At 38.4% G+C, this 22,795-nt stretch overlaps 1 protein-coding gene across 1 annotated transcript; it reads left to right on the top strand.

The window, feature by feature from the left end:
* The first annotated feature begins 12,852 nt into the window (after positions 1-12,852).
* LOC109204856 (ABC transporter G family member 20) lies at positions 12,853-21,502 on the top strand. Its single transcript, XM_019367025.2, has 7 exons — positions 12,853-12,906; positions 13,029-13,099; positions 13,267-13,355; positions 14,239-14,342; positions 18,041-18,200; positions 19,409-19,513; positions 21,365-21,502. Exons 1-7 carry the CDS (start codon positions 12,877-12,879, stop codon positions 21,469-21,471), a joined length of 666 nt encoding a protein of 221 aa, XP_019222570.1. The 5' UTR covers positions 12,853-12,876; the 3' UTR covers positions 21,472-21,502.
* The last annotated feature ends 1,293 nt before the right edge of the window (positions 21,503-22,795 follow it).

The raw sequence follows: 22,795 nt of genomic DNA, 5'->3' as shown, positions 1-22,795 counted from the left end.
TTGCGGGCCATTATTTGTGTTTTATTACATCCCATATGGCCTGCCATGTGGTTATTATGAGCCATCCTAGAAAATCATTTCCCGGAAGCTTTTAGGCACCAACAACTGGGTGTGCGTTTCCTCTGTGCAAGTGTCACGACTCACTCGGTATAACCTATCTTTCAATAATATGAAGTGCAGGTAGGGAAGGTCCGCAGGAGTTCAGGGCGCACCACGTAACCATCAGTTTCTAACACTTGGTCAAAGGCTGAGCGCAGGGTCCCATCACAAGACTGCTCCAGTGGGAAATCTCCCATGGGGTGAATTTCCAGAGCTGGCTGGGCCTCACTTGAAAGACTTGGAGTCAGTGTTGGACGACCCTGCGTCACTGCTAAACAGCCCGCAGACACTATAAGCTGCTAATGGTTGTGATCGCATCCCCGGATACTGCCCCAACAGGTTGTTAAGTACTCGACCCATTCGGTCGCACATGCGACCTAATTTCTCAATGGTGCGATTAAAAAAAATTCTAGGTCGCACAGGTGTGACCAAGTTTTTTTTTAAAAAAAAGCCCATTAAGCCCATATTGTGGTCTAAACCAATCAGCGATAGTCAAGGGCGGGACCTCTCTGATTGGCCACAGTCCAGATATTCCTGTAGGCCTACGTGTGTATACGTTTGAAAGTGCAGGCGTATAGAGAGAGCTGAGTAGCCTAGGCCTGATAGAAGTGGATCTAGCTGTGGGTAATGAGAAAAGATGAAAAGAACAATTGATAATTTTTTTGTTAACTTAAAGTCTGATCTGTCCTAATTTCATAGCTAGTACCCTGGCACAGAGCCATCAACCTCTCAGGTTATGTCTAACACCGGTCCAGAGACGGCATCAGATAATGAGCCACATACGATCAGCTCTGAGCCAGAGCCCACTGAAAGTAAAAGGGGGAATGTATATACATTTCGAAGAGAGCTTGACCAGTTTCCCTGGCTAAGATACAGTAAAGATGACAACACGATGCACTGCATTTACTGTCATGAGTGTGGAAAGACCATGGCTGGTAATACTGCATTTGTGACTGGTGCTAATACGTTTCACATTGAAACGCTGAAAAAGCACAGTGTATCCAGAAAACACATTATATGCCGTGATAAATGCACTGCCCAAGTGTCCCCTCTCCCCACTGCCTTTCAGCAGCAGGCAGCAGCAAACAGGTCATCAGAGGCGGAGATGATGGTTAAGTTTAACATTGCCTACATTATTGCCAAAGAAGAAGTTCCATTCACCAAGTTTGAGTCCGAAATAATTCTTCACAAGAAAAATGGCTTGAACATAAAACCCACGTACAGAAATGATGTTGCATGCACCCAGTTTATAGATGTCATCGCGGACACATTAAAAAAGTGTTAAAAAAGAAAAAAAGAGGTCAAATTACAGGAGTTGGCCATCTGAGGGGCATGTGACTGAGGATAGTCCATAAGATATCAGGCTGTTCAGATATTGAGTTGTTTAGTTTGAAGCCTTTGAGACACTTTTAGATTTTCTTTTTATTTAATATATGGTGAGATGTTTTAAGTTTAAATTTCAGCTCAGTTAAGCGCTATAAGCACAAGCACTTTTTCAGTATCTTTCTTGTAGAACTGTGCTCCAAATAAATTTTGTGTTGACAAGATTATTAGTTAATCATTTACAAAACAATATTGTCTGTATGGACAGCAATCCCCCCCCCCAAAAAAGTGAACATGTAAAACTGCGGTGTTAAGCAATGCCGTTGAAAAATTTGGGTGCACCTAACTTTTGTGCTGGAGGATCTTCACAATATATCAAAATAATATTTCTCTCGGTGATGGTGCATACAATTCAGGAAACCCAGCGTGTGGTTTCCATTAAGAGAAATTATGACCTCAGGTGTTCTCAGGTAAATCAGTGCAACTTTCTTGTTGCCAGTGAAAACAAACAGCATGACTGACGTGATCAAATGCATCAGCCCCGATGTATTATGCATAAAGGTATTTGTGCAATCATCCGGAGGAAAGTACCAGATTCTTGTGGGACTTAAATAGTGAATTAAAATCTTTTTAATTCTCCAAATTCAGTCCCAGTAGACAGCTTCCAAAAAATATCCCAATAAGCGTTCTTGTATTTGTTTTAATTAACATTACAGCAAATAATATATTGTTTATTTATCTGCTTCTTCTTAAAAGGTCCACATAAATCAGCTTAATATCTTGCTTTTCTAAGTGGCTTTAAAACTGTTTTATTAAAAGGTTTTATTTGTTCTTCTGAGGGTGAATTAATCTGAAAGTAAGTTTTTTTTCACATGCACTCCCTGTTGTTTTGATACACATAAAAGCTCACAGAGGTCACACCACACCAACTCACACCTCAAAATCATGTGAGGGTGAGTCATTGCAGCCGGGTTGTTGTCAGTCACGGCGTGGGACTGCCGGGTAGACAGTCTGGTCCTTCCTGTCCATAACACACCTGAGCAGGTTGCATCTTAGCACCGACCAATAAGATGCTTATTCTTACCGAATCATGTGCTTCTTATGTGACAGACCTGCCTAAGGAAAACCAAAAGCTTCTTCTCCCGTGTCTTCTGGCACAGTGGTACTCTGGCTGATTCTCAAGCAGACCTTAATGTTCTCACATAAGCATGAAACAGATTTTTGTTTCCTGTTAATAATTTATGGATGAGGCAGGATGGATAAGGAGCTCATTCAAATGTATTTTTTTAAGATCTTATGAGAATGAAGATATTCACACCTGATGTCCTAAAAACTCACTGAAAAGCCTTCAGTTAATTCAAAATGCTGCAGCAAGAGTACTGACAGGGACTAGAAAGAGAGAGCAGATTTCTCCTGTATTGGCTTCCCTTCACTGGCTCCATGTTAAATCAAGAATTCAAAATCCTGCTCCTCACATACAAGGTCTTAAATAATCAGGCCCCATCTTATCTTAATGACCTTATAGTACCATAGAGCACTTCGCTCTCACTCTGCAGGCCTACTTGCTGTTCCTAGAGTATTTAAAAGTAGAATGGGAGGGAGAGCCTTCAGTTTTCAGGCCCCTCTTCTGTGGAACCAGCTTCCAGTTTGGATTCGGGAGACAGACACTATCTCTACTTTTAAGATTAGGCTTATAACTTTCCTTTTTGCTAAAGCATATAGTTACACTGTAAAATGTAATTCTAGATGTTTGTTATTTCAACATATTATTCTATATCAGTTTGACGATAGATGACTGAAGTTGTTGTTATAACATAGAATTACAAGTTAAAAACGTCCCAATTACACCAAAAAAAGCTAACTTGAAAACTCATGTCCAGCTAAATCAGCAACTTATGTGAACTTGACAATGTGGGTAAGTTGAGCACAGCAGGATTCAAAACTGCCTCACGTGACTGCTACCGAGGTGCATCATGGGGAATTGGCGGTTAACGACATGCTCACTTTACTTGGACGTTTTCTAATCGTCTTCTTTGGAATATGCTTTCAAGGTGAGTAACATTGGTTATAACTATAAGGAAAGAGAGCTACAAAAGTTGGAACATGTTTTGAATCTATGGCATGATGTGTGTTTTTCTCTTTTACCGAAATGTTTGCTTTAGCTAATGTAGCTTTAGCGGACAAGGTCCAGCTTGTATGTCATGACCAAACTTGAGCTAATAAACTGACATATGGCCTTTTTTATGGGTTTAATGTGGCACTGACCAAATCACAAGTATTGTGCCGCTAGCTTTAAGGTTGTGCACTCAACCACTGTTGCGATATTAGCAAGCTAACTCAGCTAATTAATAAAGCTTATTTCATATTGTCTCTGTACTTGTAAATTTCTTTCAAGTTCACAGGCTGTTGTATTTTGGTGGAAGTTCATTTTGGCAATATTTCCAATAACTGACTGGGTTCAAAAAGAACTTTTTGGCAGGACTCGGATGCTTGTTGTCATCTGTTTACCCCTATGTAATCACTTAAGTTGTTATGAACTGCTGCATGCTAAGCTGCAAGAGTGCACTGAGGACTGAGACAAAATATGGTCTACAAACCAGCATTATATTAGTTTTTATCAGATAGTCCTCCAGTGTGTTTAGTTTTTGCTTTAATTCTATTGTGCAGTTATTTGTTACCCTGAAATGCTTTATGCTTAACAACAGCTCACTATTTTGACTTATTTTTGAACTCTTGTGATCAGTATGACTAGTTTGTGTGAGTTTCCATACTAAAAGAGCTGTAGTGATAAAATAATTGGCATCAGAGACACTGATTTTTGGCATGGTATACTGCAGAAGTTTTTTTTTTTTTTGCATAATTTACCTTTTAATTAAACTGCATTCTCTGTATTGTAACAAAACTAACATTGTTTATATGTCAGAAAATTAGCAAACATGAATAAATGGCGAAAACAATATAATTATAACATATATTTTTATTTTACTTATTTTAGGTCTGTGAAGCCAAACTTGATGCTGGGGATTTATTTTTGTCAGTGGAGTCAAATGGTAAGTTACAATTTGTGCATTTTGTCATACTGGAAACACCACAGATTATATTGTAACTTAATAGCTCTGTAGAACAAATGATATAAAGATTGTAGTGTCAGGGTACTTCTTAAGAAGTAATATGGCACTATTGATGATCACATGCAGGTGGCATAAACTAAATATTCAGACCTGTTACCAACAAGTGATTCATTAACAAAAGCAATGGAGCAGACTGTTTAGGTTCTTGTGGTTGTAATAACATCCATAACTGCAAGTTTGTCATTAATTTATTTTCACAGGTCTAGATGATCACATCTGTCTTTGTCATTTAAATGAGGTGGACTTGCAAACTTTGCACTCTTTTGGGTAAATTGCTGTCCACTACATATACACAGAATGTGCACAGTATTTCAGATCTAAAAAGGGAGTATGTAATGGACTTGCTGGCTTTAATGTAAAAAGCCTGTTGTGTAACTTTAATGAGGCAGTTGGACTAAAACAGTATTGCTCATCAAGGTAAACATCTGAGGAATAAGGAAATTGTTACTTGTCCTTTTACTCAGTGTTCTTTTAATCGCACGTTTACTAAAGTTTTACATCACATAAGTCATTTTCACAATCATTCTACTTTAAAAGATTTCAAGACAGAGCTTATTGTTCTCTGAACTTCCTTGTTTGCTGAACGGCAGGTAAAGTGCATCTTTTTGTTTGTTTGCTTTTGTGTGTTTGTGTTTTCTCTAATGGGCCTCAGATGACTGTTTGCTTAAATTTGGGTCTCAAAGAATCTTTTTTTTTATTCTGCCTGTACTCTCCACCCCTCTTCTTCTATTGCTCAGGTTGAAGCAGAATTTGCCCGTCTTACATCTGTTGACCTGAAAGGGTTCCTTTTTGCTGTGCTTGACCATTATGGAGAGGTTCGTGGAGCTGTACAAAATCAAGAGCGGCATAGGAGGGCTAACTAGGCTCATAAAATGCTTCGGAGATGATGTAAGTGTTCAACTGCGAAATGTTCTCCTTTGTTTAAGTTTTAGGTTATCCAGTTCAACTGATGAACTCATTGAAAGAAAGCTGATAAGTAAAGTCTGTCATCATATTTCACAACTGGACATTTAGTGTGGTAACTTTTACAGAATCTGTGTATATTGGTGGTAGGTTGGATATCATATTCTACTTGAATGTCCTGATAAGCCTGATTCAAAATCTCCAATGATAATCATATATTGATGGAATTATGTATCAAAAAGCTGTGAATTTGGAGCTGTCTACATGCTTCATAAACACTGTTTAAAAAGTGTTTTTGTTTTCTTTTTGACTTCTTTGACCAGAGCCCTACACAAAGGAAGAGGACAGAGGACCTCATTTTCTAAAGGAAGAGCCCTCACACACTTTCAAGACTGTGAAGGTTAGCATTGTTTCTTTTAGTAAATTTAATAATGACAGCACCACAGTGGATTTTAAATGAAACATGTGTACTTTTTCCTCACCAAATGTATTATTACAAGATCTTTGACACTGGATTTGGTCTGGGTTTCAGAGAAACTAACTGGCAAGCTAGCATTGATATTATTAGTGTCTTGTGTTTATTCATGTCTTCACCAGGGTCTTTGACATTTCGCTGCTGTACTGTTCACTTCAGCTTTACGTTTGATTTCTCACATTGTATATTGTAATGGCAGAGATATTAGGATATTTAAGGGGCTGCAGTGGCTGCTACAGCTGTGGGGGGCAATACTTTGGTGAAATGTCCTGGACCCTGGAAAAGAGACTGTGTAGACTGGGTAAGCAATTAAAGGTTACTGGCCGAGAGTCATTGGGCAGCTGGGTAAAGGTGGATGTTGATATTCAGTGCCAATTATGCAACCTGTTCAGCCACGTCTATATGCTCTTTTTTCATGCTGTTAATATAGGGGGAAAAATAAACTTTAATCAATAAACTGATTAAAGAAGCATTGTCTATGGAGCCACAATCTGATCCTGTAGTGTAGCTGCAGTTTGCACATTTCGTGTATTCTCAGCCAGATTTGGTTTAGAGCACAGCCAATATTTAGCATAACTAGATTTAAATTCACACACTGGTGATGGCAAGCTACATTGTAGCCACAGCCGCCCTGGGGCGTACTGACAGAGGCGAGGCTGCCAGACATTGGCACCACCGGGCCCTCTGGCCACCACCAGTAGGCAACAGGTGAAGTGTCTTGCCCAAGGACACAACGACTGAAACTGTCGGAGCCGGGGCTCGAACCGGCAACCTTCCAATTATAAGACGAACTGTCAACTCTTGAGTCACGATTCAGTCATCCACCCATGTGTGTGAATGACTGAATGTGTAAAGCACTTTGGAGTCCTTAGGGGACTAGTAAAGCGCTATACAAATACAGGCCATTTACCATTTAAATTGAAAATTTTGTTTGAATTCTGCAATTGAAGACATGCTCAGTTATTTATGAACATGGTCTTTGTTTAAAGCAAGAAATGGATTTGTAACATGGGGGTGCATATCTCATTCTGAAAAAACTTTAACAACTAATAAGTGTTACCCAAAGCCAATCACCATCATCCAAAGCATCAGTATGGCTCTTCTTTGGAAAGACATGAATTCTTAAGCACAAGGGATATTGTGTAATTGTAATTGTGTAATTTTTTTTTTTTTTTTGTCTTTGAACCCTTTTATAGCCGACAGGTATTGAAGACACGTTTTCTAAGAGGATGAAAGTTGGCATTGCGATGGTGAAAGAAGAAGACATCATCGATGTGTTGGTTGTCCTTGAGGCGGCAGTAATCCTGTCTAATCTGAGGGATGTCTCAAGTGCCATTTCCATGCTGATGGGCCTTCTTTTTGCCCTCAACATAGACTATCCAAAGGAACTTAAGGACATCTTTGAAGTCATTCAGAACATCCTAATGAACATTGGTGGAAGGCAGTGCATCTCACTAGTGCATGGTCTAAGAAACAGACTCTTGCAGAAAGCCATGCAGAACTGTAATTGTATGTTCCTTAGTGTTAAGGACAGTTTTTATTTTACTGTTTGTTTTTTTATTCTTGCAAGTTCTCATTCTCACTTTTGTATGTCACTAAATGACTACACTTTACATTCCAGATTAGACAATTACTCATTTGTTCATGGTTTAAGAAACTTATGTGAACAACAATATAATGCTGGACTTTGCAGATGCTTATCTCATGCAAGTCAGTAGTTTTTCCTTTGTTTTGCAATTGAGCAGACTCAAACTGATGTTTCTGAAATATCCATATTATCAAATGTTTCAGAAGCATGCACTCATTTTCAGAGATATTGGTTCTGTGGAATTTGTTGCAATTGTAAACGAAGACAAATACAAGAGTTTGATGTCTTACTTGTTATAAACTGATCTTTACTGTCACTTATCAAAGGTTTTGTACTATTTTAATATTTCAAGTTTTATGCTAACAGGTGTGACTGAGCACAATGAAGTTTAAAAATTTTGTAAATGTAAAGAATAACTTTTCTAAAATATCAAGTGTCCCGTTGATACATTACATTAATGCAGACTTTATGTTGTTACTTCACAAGAATCACTACTGCTCCTAGAGTATTGGTCAGAATTTAATCTTCACCCAAACTGGGCTCAAGACCAAGTTCAAATTTATTGTTTCACAGGGAGCAGCCTTTGAGTTTTGATGGATTGTGAGCCTGATGAGCTACGTCACTGATTTTTCTGTTTCTCAGATGACTAAGATGGCACAATAAATGGTGAATGTTGGGTGCTCATGAGTAATTGTCTTGTCATGTTCTTAAAACAAACTTTCTGTATGAAATGATCAGATAGACTTTAATGGAATCTGTGGGGTTTTATTTTTTTTTCTGTAAACAACAGAAAATTAATTTAAAGGAATGTAGGTATTTAAACCTGAGCTCTAAGATGAACCTAACAGGTAGTTTTGCTGAAATGGATGTTAGAAAGCTAAAAAAACAAAACAAAACTTAAGATGTTTAATACACATTTTTCTTTACATCCAGTCAATCAACTCTGATAATTAAAATGAAAATGATTTACAAGTTCACTCAGCTACCTTAAGGAGCTCAGTTAATTAATAAACTTAAATCAACTTAGCTAACAGATTATGTTAGTTAAGCTAAAATAGATTCCTAAGTTAAAAGAACTACTAAAGTATTTGAATTAACTAAAAAACCCAAGTCAACTGAACTAGGACAAGAGTTTAAACAATAGATTATTTTAATTTAGCTGAAAGGGTTTTCCCAAGTAAAAATGACAATTAAAGGAGTTGAACTGACTAACAAATCTCAGTCAACTAAACTAAGATGAAAGTTTAGACAACATGTGATTTTTCATTAAGATAACAATTGGTTGTGTTATAAGAACAAACTCTATTTCTTGACTTAACTTAAAATTTTAAGGCAGCCCTTTACCTCATATTTTTAAGTTGAAACAACAAGTTATATTTTACAGTGTAGGGATGGACCAGGTGACCCTGAATCCTCCCTTAGTTATGCTGCAATAGGTGTAGGCTGTTGGGGGACTCCCATGATGGATTGAATATTTCCTTTTCAGTCACCTTTCTCACTCAATATTTATTAATAGACCTTTCTGCTGAATCACACTTGTTATTAATCTCTGGCTCTCTTCCACAGCATGTGTTTTATCCTGTCTTCCTTTTATTTATTTCAAGGCTGTGATAAATTCCCTCCTGAAGTTTATTCTTCAGTAACAGCTTTGTTTCTGCCAGTTGGTGGCTATATTTTAACTCCTACCTTACCACCGATTTAATACAAGGTGCACGTTTAGATAGAAGATATAAAATACAGTCATTTAAACTGGAAAGTGCATCTTCTTTCAGTTCTAAGGTGTTATGTTTCAGGACATCTATCCATCCTGTCTCTTATGCTTATCCTTATCAGGGTTTGCTTGGGGGGCTGGAGCCTATCCCAGCTGACATAGGGAAGCAGGGTACACCCTGGACAGATCGCCTGTCTATCACAGGGTTAACACAGAGTCAGACAACCATTCACACTCACATTCATACTTATGGGAAATTTTGAATCATCAGTTACCCTAACCCCAGTAATGTCATGTCTTTGGACTGGGGGAGGAAGCCGGAGTACCCGGAGAGAACCCACGCAAACACTCTCTTTTAGAGAGAAGAGGCTTTCTCTTGGCACCATTTCCAAACAAGCCATTCTTATTCAGTAATTTTCTGATTGTGCTGTCATGAATCTTAACATTTTGTCAGAAAAATTTAATTTTTGCATGTCAGTAAGTAAAAAATTTCTTTTTCACATGTTAGTAAGTCTGAACAATAAAGAAGAAGGCATACTTTCCATGCTTTTTTAATAGTTTGTATTGCTTTAAAAAAAAATGCAAGTATTCTGTCATTTATATTTTATTGAGATTTAAACCTTAATACAAAATTTCTTCTTATCATACCTACAGTATCTTTGCGACCCACTTTGGGGATCCCTGTTATAAAAGTCACAATTAAGAATAAAACATATATATATATATCTAATATATAACATGGTGAAAAATGTGAAATGATGAAATACCCTCAATTTGAGGCTCTTAGATTTTAAGTCATGTATTGGCATCATCATCTCCTGAAAGGATTAAACACACCAATTACCGGTAGATCCAGGACTAACCGTAGTCTAGGTTTATGAGAGTAAGAACAGTATATTTTAATGATACACTGGTTTTGTAAAAGCCTAACTAGGGACAAGGCAGAAAATTTCCAGTGGCTACAAACTCTCTGTGCAGCACATCAGTTTCATACTTTCTACTACCATATTTTTCGGCCCATAAGGCGCACTGTCGATGAACGGGTCTGTTTTCATACATAAGGTGCACCGGATTATAAGGCGCATTAAGTGAAACAAAACATTAAGATAAGTCAAACTTTACTCAACTCATTCTTCTTGCTTCCTCCACTTCCATTGATTCATTAATGCTGAATTCTCTCGCAGCTGCTCTTTTCCCATGTTGTTGCAGTAAATTAATGACTAACCTCGTATTGTGGATGGATTATCTTAGTTGTTCTCCTTACTGAACTTTGGTCCATTTGCAGCATCCTGCCATGCGATTGCATTTGTCCCTAACCTTCGGGAACCCTCGTGTTAACTTTTATCTAGTGGAAAAATTATTCAAGTTATTCATTCTCCAGCTTCACTGTGTTTATGTTATACTAACATAGTGGTGTCACTAGTGATGACGTAGCACATCATTATATACCAGCTATTCCAACTTCAGTATCCCTACAAACGTCACTGCTGTTTAGTTTTCTGTCTTCATGCATGTTGGAAGTGATAGCAGAGCTGTACGCTTTAATTTTTTCACAAATCTCTCAGTCAGAACATGGTGCTAACCTATTGCATGTGCATCTGGTACACTAGCTGCACAGTGGCTCAGAGGAAAGCACTCCATGGGATCATTAACACCGCCCAAAAGATCACTGGCTGCCCTCTCCCCACTCTGGAAGATCTACACAATACCCGCTGTCTTAAAAACGCTCAAAACATTATAAAAGATACCTCACATCCTGGCCACTCCCTGTTTGAACTGTTGCCCTCGGGCAGACGGTACAGAGCAATCAGTGCAAGGACAAATAGACTCAAACACAGCTTTTATCCAACTGCAATAACAGATCTGAATACTCTGTCCATCACATGACTCTTATATTAATCTATGCGCTGACTGAAGCATGTATGTGGGAATGTATGTGAATGTTTGCTAATACTATTCTTATTAGCACTTTAAGTATTTTATTTATTTTATTGATTGATTTTATTGAATTTTATTGTTTTATTTATATTTTGATATTGTTAGGGATGATGCACTGATCAGGGACCACTTTTAATTTCGTTGTACCTGTGACAATGACAATAAAGACATTCTGATTCTGATTCTGTATATCATGTTTAGGTGGAAACTAGTGAGCTAACTTCCTGCAAACTTCTAACTGTTTTCATGGATGCCTGGATGTTAAACTTAATTGTTACACCTGGTAAAGCAGCAACGCTGATCATTTTATTAAAGGTGAAAGAATTTAGACAGTTTTTAACTCTCAGTGATGCAGCGGTGTTCGTTTGACCTTGGGACCTGAATCAGACGGAGTTTAGGACCCAGATTAATCCGTGAGGCGGCTTCGTAGCTTACCAAACTCGTACCAACTCTTTTGACTGATTTTTGAGCGCTGTGTACCACATAAAATCAGTTCGAGGTCAGTAAGCACAACCAGAATTCATACATAGCGTGCATTGGATTATAAGGTGCACTGTCGATTTTTGAGAAAATTAAAGGATTTTAAGTGCGCCTTATAGTGCGGAAAATACGGTATATTAAATTGTGTCACCCTAAATCAAAATTTTAATCTATGCACTTGCAGACAGTAAGTGTTTGTCCAAGTGAGACCATCTGAAATAAATACTATAAGGAATTCCAGGCTACACATATCTGACACGCACTACACAGTTCACTGGTATTCAAGAATAAAATTAAAAATTTAGTAATAGTAAATTACATGTGGTTCAATGCTCTTTTAATTAGTGCTACCAGCCTGCAGTCACTTGCATGCATGACTCTGTTTATTAATTCACTTGGCTCCTTAGTTTTTAAGGTCAGACACTCCTTTCATAAGGTTCCATATCAATAACAGGGTTTTAATTGTATTTAGATTCCTTAGGAAAAAATGAATATTTATGTTCCTATGCACCTTCCTCAGGTTCACCAGGTTTGTAGTGTCCTAATGACCAAATTCTTCACCCTGGTTCACTGAGATTAGATTTCACTATCACATAGATCAGTAATGCTTTATCTGTCTCCATCTGTCTGTCTTGTATGCCGCCCTATCATTTAAACTTGTGCTGCCAGACAAAATTAGAAAACCTGCAGATTTAGCAGATTATCACTCACTTTTCAGCTTGTTATTGCAATATTTACATTCTAGTGTTTTGTTGAGATTTAGGTTCGACTTTTTTCTGATCATGATTCTGCTTCCTAATTGTACAGGATGCTCCAGCGGCAGGTACAAATAATGTGAAGTCTATACTGTATACATAAAATAGCCATGTTTCAGGGCACAAGAGCCACCGTTGAGCTGTTAGCCACAGCCTTAGAAGTCTGGTTGTTGGCCAAGAAAGCACACCACTGCTTTCCCACAGTTGCCCCCTGCTGGCCATTGGAAAATAACCTAAGTTTAAAGAGCTTCCACATTGTCACTTTTCAAACACCTCCCATCTTTTTTAAGCGGTCTGTGGACGAGAGCTGTTGTGAACTAGAATTATGTAAACAACATTAAACTGATTTGAATATTTAATCAAAATACTTAAAGATCATAAAGAGTAGCACTGATTTTTTTCTTAAAAAACAGATGCATCACTTATGTTTTGCCCTCTGTCTGCAGGCCTTTGTGGATTATAAGTTGGGTGGTATGGCATATATGGTTGCCTTGCCAATAAAGGTAAGAGAGTCTATGGAAAAAAGCAATTGAATGTTATTAAATACTGTAAATACTTAAATGTATTTGAGTTTATACATGCTGCGTAATAAAGTAAAGTAAACACTCTTGATTTCTTCTACTAGTTTGAGGAGCCAATCTACGGCAGCCAAAACACAGACTTTACTACATTTGTGACCCCTGGAGCTGTGCTCAGGTCAGTACACTGTGTGCTGGTTAAAGTATAGGGTAGTAGACGCGTTACTATACCTGTGTTTATTTTCCTTTTGGTCAATTTTGTGAAATTTTTGGCATCAGCTCATAATAACAACATACCACCTTGTCATTTCACTTCCTCCTTCTCTTCTTCTTTGATCCCTCCAGTATCACCTTCTACCTGGCCGTGGGTCTGACAGCACTCTCCTTCGTGCTCGAGAGGAAAGAGGGGCTTTTGGACAGATGCTGGGTTGCAGGTGAGCCATCAAAGCTCACATTGCTCACACATTCGCACGCGACTACAGAACCACTGTAGTGGTACACATATTGCACCTGTACACATTAATTTTATGCAGGTTTTGAGTGTGCAAGTGCATTTCCATGATGATTTGTAGTTTTAAAACACTCCCTGGGCTCCACTTACATACACTCAAGTGGAAAAAGGAAAAAAGAAAATTATTCACCCTGCTAAAAAAAATAACATACCTGTGGCTTATTGCCAAAAAGCTTCAAGAAATCTGAATGTTAGCTATACCTGTAAGAAGCATGTTTTTAATTTCTCTTGTCAAGATTTGACAGTCTGATCTAAAAGTCCCATTTTGGATTGTTTGCAGAACTGGTGTGGATCACATAAATGGGAAAACCCATAAAATAAATTGAGTCTGTGTTCAGTATTAACCATATAGTGGTGATAAGAATCCAATCAATGGATTGTTTCAAGTGTAATTCATGACTTGACCACTAGAGGGAGTAAGAAGATCACATTAGGGTTAAGCAGATGTCCTTGAGCAAGCAGACACACTGAAAACCTTTTGTTTTTTCTTCTTATAAACTGCTGTTTTTAGCATTAAAATGGATTATGACTTAATAGTAATCTCTTATTGAGTATTTGTAATTATATCAAAAATGTGTTATACTTGCAGATAACACTGAGTGAATTATTTTGTAATAAAAGAAATGTATAATATAGCTGAGCAGTTAAAAATTTTATGTTTATCCTCTGTTATGATTATGATTTGATAGATACTGGGCACCCATAAATTGAACATTACATAATTAATTAATAAATGATGTGAATGTAAAATGTGTATAAATCTTTTAGTGAGTTTATTGAATTTTGTCTCTCTGTGTTTCTATCAGGCGTGAGCTCTCTGGAGACGATGCTGGCTCACCTCTTCTCTCAGCTGTTCGTCATCAGCGTTCAGATCATCCTGCTGCTTCTTATGATACTGCTCGTCCTCAAGGTAGAAGCAATAAAACTGCAAAATAACACAGAAACTCAAAAAACAGACGTGGTCAGATGAATCTTTGATATGAGTCGATTTGAGGATGAACCTTTGCAGCAGTAAAAACTGAGGTCCACAGAGAAGAAAGTATCAGCAGGGGAAATGAATGATAAAAATAGAAGCCTTAAGAACGGTTTGGTTATATAAACAAGGCTGACTGTTATTTTTACCTCACAGTATAACAGATGTCACCTCACTGTTTGCTTCTTTAATTGAGTTTCTGTGTTTGCTTTCAGTCAGTGTGATGCCAATAAGTGTTTGGAAAGCCAGACCACAGGGTCAGTCCTGCTTAACCTTTGCTGAGACCACAACACGGTCACTTAATGTTGAACACTTTAGGTTGAAACGTGGTATTTCCTGTGCTCTTTGCAAACTCACTGTGTGAGGGAGATTTTCTTTGCTTTTTAAAACGGCCTCTGATATGGTTTCGTTCAACATGCAGGGAACAGCTCTGACATACTGAAGGTTAATGCCTCACTGACCTTTTACCATCTTCATTTGCATTTTTCCTACATCATCAAAATCAGACTTTACCTGCAGTGGATTCAAGTCGTAATTTTATGATAATTTTATTAACCTCTATTTTTTTCAAGCATATACCTTTTTCGCCACATAAAAATTTGGGTACAGTGCACTCGAGAGGAAATATATCACATAAAGGCCACTTTCCACTTTCTTCTATTGGTCCAAAACTGTTTCATAACATCACTTATGTGGCAAGACAAAGTTCAGCTACTATATATACGCATGGACTTATCAAACAGTGCTGCTTTTCACCATATTATGACTCTAGATTTAATGCAGAATCGCTGATGTCATGAAACATGTGACGAATCTTGCCAGTTTTCATTGGCTATTTGCCATTTTATGACTTAACTATGAGGAAATGAAAACTTGTCTTCACATTTAAAGACATTAAACAGTGGCTCAGTTGTGTATTGGTTTACACTAACTGACTAACAAGCAAAGAAATCCTAAAAGGAGATACAAATCCCTTTGGGATTGGGCCAGGAAGAATATATTAGGGAAAGGTGCTTCTTCTTTATTTAAAGAATATGAATCCTTCTGACATCCAGTGAGAAAAGTATCTGAACTGTTAAAATATGCTGTTGTTATGTTGTTGTTCCTAAGACATTTTTGGTATTTTATTTATTTTAGTTATACTTTTTGTAAAGTCTGCTTTTCATTTTTATTACCATTAACTTAAATGTCACAAGTTCGATTAACTTTAATAACTTTACTGTGATGACCAAACCAGTGGGAACATCAGGATTTCATTCACTACTGATTATTGATAGACATCCATATGAAATCAATACAGAGAAGAAAGAACAGAGTATAAATGTGAGTGTGTGTTTAGTTCATGCAGGGACCTGCTTTTATGCGTGCGCTCCTCTATGTTAGTGTGTGTGTGTGTGTGTGTGTGTGTGTGTGTGTGTGTGTGTGTGTGTGTGTGTGTGTTAATTAAGGTGCTCAAGTCCACAGAACCCACCGCTCCATAAATCACTTCCCGCTCCGGCCGTATCCAAGGATCACTGCGGGATCACTACAACAACAGGCCTTGATTGCTGTGGCAACCGAGTGGTCATGTGGTCTCTTGGTGCAGGTTTATTTTTGCACGTTGTCAGGGGAGACGGGAAGTGTCTTAACACTCCAAGGAGGGCACAGACACACACACACAGTTTAGCTAAGGAGCTTATCACCTGGAATCTTGTGAGGCGAGACTTCCAGTCTCTGTTTCACTGCTTTTATGTGATTTTGAAAAGTTTCATATCTCATTTACACCCCAGACCAAAGTTAATTATCAGTGATATTTCTTTCCATTTCTTGTGGTATTTTTGGCTGAAGATAAGTCCAGAAAATCAAAGTGCTTTTATTTGTTTATCTTTTTCCCCCTTTCTCTTCATCTCATCTTCTTGTCTTTTCCTGTGTTCTTTAAAAAAAATTCCACTGATTCAGAGTCCTCATAATCGCCCCAGGTGATTTAGTATTGCACTCTGATATGTTACATGTGGTGGACAGTTAAACTCCTCTCTGCAGTGCCGGATTTTGTACACCACTCTTTAATGCACGATAACTTCCCATATTAACATCACAGGACCATTTCACTGGTGTATATTCAGGGTAAAAACTGTTTGTCCTTGTTATCTGTGGTGAAACTAAATGTTAAAACTCCGTGAAATAGGCTTGAATGTCCAGGGACGGGAAAACAACCTTAACACTTAAAAACGTAATAGTTTATTTCACATTAGGAAAGAGTTCTCCACTGATTAAGGCAGAGATTAGGATCAGCCCTGCAATCTCATTTCTTTCTAACTCCTCACCTCTATTTATTTATTCATTTTCAGACTTCTCTTTCCCCGCAGACGATGCAGATATGATAAAATAGTGGAATTCCCCTTTAACAGCCACACAAGATGATTGTACATCATTTCGGGAGTGAGCATGCAGCAAGCGCTGGTGTAATTTCATGTCCAGCAAACGTCTTTCACGGTTCCTTTTTGAAAATGTATCATATCATGGTTTTCCATGGCTTTAGCTTCATCATTAATTCTGTGACACAAACATAAACCATCACAAACATTTAAAAAAAACTACTATCATCTTCAAACAGTTTTAGAAACACAACATTTACTCCCAGCAGATAGACAACTGTAATATATTTTACAAGAAAAGCTTACATTGTTTCTAAGTTTAAAAAAATCCGGCTGTAATGCTGCAGTTTCTGTGTGTGTTTATTCAGCTTTTTCTACTTGTGATAAGTAACACTGTGCTTGCTAAAACAATATTGAACACTGGACCATCTTTAGCTTTAATCACAGCGCACATTAGCTGTGGCATCATTTTGATGACCTTATGCAATGTTACAACATTTATTTCCAAGCAGAGCAGAACTGATGATGAGACGCAGGCAGTCAGCTCACCTCATTTTTGGGGGACATAATGTTGCTGAACTAGACCTGACAAAATGAAGCAACCACAGATCATAGCATAGCCCCCCAGAGGCTCACAGGGAGTAGACGTAATGGGTGCATCACTTTATCCACCTCTGTTTTTAGTTCCAGTCAGTCTGGAACAACGTAAACATGAGATTATTACCTTTTCCCATTGCTCCAGAGTTCAATCTTTATGCCCCCTAGCAAAGAAGCCATTTTTTCCAATTAGCCTCATTGATAAATGGTTTCCTTAATGCTACACAGCTGTTTAGTCCCAATACCTTGAGTTTTCTTCACACTGTGCAGAAAATTATCTTACTAAGTCGTTGAAGATTTTTCTTTTCCAACCACATGACTTTTAGTAATTCCATTACTCTCTTTAGTTGTTTTCTTTGCAGGCCAATAATTCGACCTTTCTGACCGCAGATATGGTTTCTGACATGGTTGGATAAAAAATAAGAAGCTACTCACTGCATCAGTTAGGGTTAAATGACCTGCCAGCTGAAACATGTTAATCACTGCAGTAATAATCTGATGGAAGGCCCTTACCCATGTTTATGATGCTGGAAGCACTGCCTTGTTCTAGCTTCCCCTCTATTTTTCTCTACTTTTAGGTCTGCTGCAGCTTTGCATTGAAAATACCCACAACTTAATCAAGCTTGTTATCTTTTTCTCACCCCTGCTCTTCATCTCTTTCTCTCTCTCTCTCTGTCTTTGCAGAACCCTAACGAAGGCTCCTTGGTGCTCGTCGTAATTCTGATCGTGCTGCAGGGTGTCACAGGCATCTCATTCGGCCTCGTCATCTCATCTGCAATCGACGACGAGCAGAGCGCCAACCAGGCCGCTCTGGGTATCTTCTACCCCAACCTCATCCTTAGTGGTAAGCAGTGAGATTTACTGTTGTGAGTGCAAAATGCCTTAAAAAGCACAGTAGGTGTGAGTCTGAGCATCACTGAATCAGGGAATTAGGGAATCTGAGTAAATCATCTTTGATGCTGTGAACTGGGTGTAAGCATATGTGTAGGTAGTGCAAATAAATGGTGGTTTTAGTTGGATTAAAAGCTCAAAACTTTAGAAGCTGTAGGAGGATGTGTAATATTTTGAATATATACATTATGGGAAATTTGTTTATCCTTTGCTGACGCTGATGTGCAAACAAGCTTTTACTAAGACTAAAACCCACTGCCAAACTTACTGATATTTAATAATTTATAGCAGATTTTCTTTAATTTTGGTTTTTCTTATGCACACTAAGTCATCCAGTGTTTTCATATCATATCAGACTTCTTGTTAGCAGCCCTGCAGTTGCACAGAGTGGTTGCTAGTCTTCCCAAGGGCCACGTAAAACAACAACAACAAAATCCAGTGAAAAAACATGCAGACAAGAAAAACATGCCTGAAATATACAATGAAGTGTAAAATGCTCTTATATCAGTGTGAGGCATATAAGATTTGTGATATAATTCTGACATGCTTGTTATTCCTTTGATAAAGTCCCAATTAATGATTCATGAGTAAAGAAACGGATATTCTTTAAGACATTTTTTGGAGGATGTAATACTTACTCTGCATATTTCTCAAATGCGTATCTGTGATGTCAGACCACACAGAATAATAAGAAATTCTTTAAAGGCTTTTTCTTATTTTGATGCTGTGGCCTAAAAGGATGGAAACAGCAGTGAATAAAATCTCTCCACCGCAGTGTTCATCCTGTTGCTGTTCTGCTCTGGATCTTCCAGCCATATCACAATATTTCCATCTTTCAACTCTGAGTCCAGACTTCCTTAGAAAAAGATGGAATTCTGACCATCTGCAATTCAAAGCAAAATTTGTGTGCTGATGAAGTGATTGCTGCAGAAGAGCTGCTAAATGCACCGTGAAGTGAGATTAGTTTTTCAGCTGCTCAGACTGAACTTTGAACCTGATTTGGAATGTGAAAAAAACAGAAAAAACAAGAGAGAGGGGAGATTATTTTAATGCTTCACAGCCTGCTTGTTATCAGAATCCAGACACAAAGCATTCCTGCTGGAGGTGTAAATGATATCTTACCCACATCTGACACATTGTCCTCTCTGTCCTGTGATGTAGGTATCATCTGGCCCGTGGAATGTATCCCGTATCCTCTCCGCTACCTTAGCCTGGTCCTTCCTCAGACCTACGCCTCAGAAGCCCTTCGCTGTATCATGTACAGAGGTAACGCTCATGGACAGAACACATCACACACAACAACAGTTTAACGTCATGTGTTACTGCTGCGTACCATATGGCATATTGGTAGCGTGTAAGAGTTAGCAGCGTCTGCACGGCTCAGATGATTACGTTGTGCACAACGGAGCCGGTTGTCTAAATCATTAATCAGCTCTGGGTCCAGTGTAACTCATCTCTCAGGAGGTGTAGTGGTTTCACTCTGTCTTCCAATCTTTTCTCCTCCTGTTGACCTCTGAACAATAAGACTTGATGACAGCACGAGCTCCCTTGTGTTACTTGATACAGAGGAAGTCGGAGTAGCCATTTCCTGTTTGAAGGCCTTATCGTATAGGTGCGGTGGAAAAAATCTCACAGGGACAAGTCCACAATGTCAGAGTTCAATTTCGGAAATGAACTGCCACCTTCTTTCTTTTTTTTTAACATGGAAAATGCAGCTTCATCCTGCCACATTTGCTGACTGGACTTGATGACTGTTTAATCTCACACAAAAATTCCCTGTCTATAAACTCAGACCCAGATTTAAGATTAAGCTATTATGCATCGTTTTCTTTTCTTTTTTTTTCCAGGGGTCGAAGCTTGTACTAAAACTTTTTTGAGATACTGAGGTCAGCTTATATATGAGAGATCCCTGTGAGATAAAATTTGGGCTTGAGTCTGCTCTAAACTCTTGGGTTCCCCCACCTTCAAAGGGGAGCCCATTATAAGAAAACTGGCATGAAGCAAAATGAGCTACAACAGCTTATTTCAAACCGAGAATAAACTAAGCTGCGCTCTGAGGTCTGTTTTAAAACATGCAAAGCAATTCTAACAGAGTCCAGCAGACATGGAAATTTAACAGTAGGTCAGCTTTAAATGAGTTGAAGCTACATCTGTGGGTCACTTTTTGTTCTTTTCTTTTGATTGATAATTTTTAATAGACAGAAAAAGAAGAGACACAAGTTACAATTTTCTAAATGATCTAGAACTTTTGATAAAATCACATCATGTTGTGTCCACTTTTTTGTAAACCCTTTCTTAATCTTATTGATATAAAGGATTAGTTTACTAAAGTTTTGGAAAACTATGTTGCAATAAAATAATTCAGAGACTGTCGGCTATAAAAAAGCAAAAATTGTCCCTGATTCTTATTAAAGCACTGGGGCCTCTTTCAGCAGTCATTACTCCATGTCCAATCTGACCACTTGCAGGTGTGCGTTTGCTGTCAAGCTGGGTGGGTGATGAGTGATGACGTTGATACAGCAAAAAAACTCACAGTTTTTAAAGAGCTGTGACCAGGTGCATGTTGAGGCATATCACAGTTTGGTTGAATTTCATCAGAGGTCACACACAGGTTACATTAGAGCTTCCCACTGGCACTCTGACCCGTGGGATAGTGTCACAGTGCACAACACTATAAATATATCTAAAAAAAATGTAAAAGCGTGCTCCTTTTTTGCACAGTTGATCTGACATGCCTGACACATCTCTGAGTTGCAGCTGGAAACCCAGCTCCCATTGATACTCTTCAACATGATGAGTCAAATGGGTACAGAAGCTGATGCTTGCTCTCTGCACAAATCACAAATAAAAGGATGGTTAGAAAGAAATCTTAAATTATTTTGAGCTCAGGGAGATACGCATAAGTGCATACGGAGACAACTTTGAAGTGAGGGGGTAGAGTTTCTGCTTTCTTATAGGTGCAGTCTCAGAACTTTTTGATCACAGTTTGCATAAATCTGGTGCTGAAATCGTCGACCTTGTCCACATACAGGTTCCGTTTCTGTGTCCACTCTGTGCTTGTTTTTTCTTTTGTTTTTTAATCTATGTAGTAAATGTAGATATAAATCTTCCCATCAGGCTGGGGTCTGTCTCGGATGATGGTGTGGCGAGGCTTCGCTGTTACCTTGGGCTGGAACACTTTTTTCCTCATTCTGGCAACAGTCATCCTGAAGCTGCGGACGTGACAGCCTCACCCCACAGAGCCTCCCTCAGAACGGGGGGTGGAGCTGTCAGGTGAAGCCCTGAAGTCAACGACTCACTTGGGCCTCCTGCATGTGGATGGACTGGGGCAACAGCAAGAGGGAAAAGAGAGGGGAGGGGTTCACTGTGGTTTAATAGTCTGATGGGTTGAATGCATCAGTCTCTCTCCTCCAAATTATGTCTCTCTCTCATACACACTTACAAACATAGACTCTTGGGGTCCCCTATCCAGCTGCCTGATCCTGCAACAGTTGCCTTTGGCCTGTTTAAATGCAAGTGTGAATTTAGGATTCTGCACACAGAAATACACAAGGTAGAAAATAAACATGCACAATATGTTATCTAAGTATCGTGTGTGGTCCTTTAGTTTGTTTCACTTCTTTCTGTAGCTTCTTTAATTCGACACCGTCTGAACGGCCATGCACCAGCTCAGGGTCACATTTTATTATTTTTGTTTGGCCTTAGTCTTTAATGCTAATAAAGATTTTTCTGTAATACACTTTATTTTACATCAAGTGGAGCAGCCCATTTGGGGGAGGGGGGGGGAGTGAATGTAACTGTTTTTTGTCCTTGCAGTATGTACTGTCTATCCTGTGTATATTTGCATTATACAGACAAATCTGTTCAAGTTTATATAAAAAAGAAGAATCTTAGCACAACAGAAGCTTTTTGTCCACAAGAAAATGTGAAAATGTTTTCAAAGCAGAGAACCTGAGTGGAGGATTGTTGCATAATGTCGTGGGACTAGTTTTAAAGTGCTGATTGCATCATGTTGCTCAGAAGGTTCTCACCCATTCAGACTTCCCACAGAAACACCATCTTCTCTATCTGCTCGCTTTTAATGTTTGTGTTCAGCTTTATGTCCTGTCTGTTTATGACTTGACAGGAAGTGGTTTCATCTCACCGTGTTACCAGGTGCTGCAAAATCGTCACGTAGAGGTGCATTATCGCTGTTGACTGTTCAGCCTGAAGGTTTTCTCATTTTTTTGTGTGCCTGCGTCTCTTTTAGGAGGAGATTGTTGATGGGGAAAGTATTGGTACTGTATCTGATTTTTAATTATTATTTCTCTCTACTTTGCTGGACAGAGTGGAGGTTCTTGGACAGATTTCCTTTCGCTGGTATATAGCTGTACTAATCCATACAACTATTTTTTACACAGACACTTAATTTGCTCAGACTTTTTATTAATCTGTCTTTAAGAATAATACAGATTAAAAGCACACATGAGTAACATGAGTAATGCTGCTTTGAATTAAACATGTTATGGAAAGTAGGGAGAAAAAAAAGGGAAGAAAAATCAAATGAAA

This window comes from Oreochromis niloticus, linkage group LG13 (assembly GCF_001858045.2).
Source record: "Oreochromis niloticus isolate F11D_XX linkage group LG13, O_niloticus_UMD_NMBU, whole genome shotgun sequence".
In the NCBI taxonomy this organism is placed as follows: Eukaryota; Metazoa; Chordata; class Actinopteri; order Cichliformes; family Cichlidae; genus Oreochromis; species Oreochromis niloticus.
Note: the sequence above shows the minus strand (reverse complement) of the source record. Positions and strands in the feature narration are given on the sequence as shown.

Bases quoted from the DNA above. Each gene is read 5' to 3' on its own strand.
- LOC109204856 (XM_019367025.2), top strand. From the start codon at position 12,877: ATGGCATATATGGTTGCCTTGCCAATAAAG. The intron at 12,907-13,028 runs GTAAGAGAGTCT...TTCTTCTACTAG, and splicing joins TGGTTGCCTTGCCAATAAAG to TTTGAGGAGCCAATCTACGG. The intron at 18,201-19,408 runs GTAAGCAGTGAG...CCTGTGATGTAG, and splicing joins CCCCAACCTCATCCTTAGTG to GTATCATCTGGCCCGTGGAA.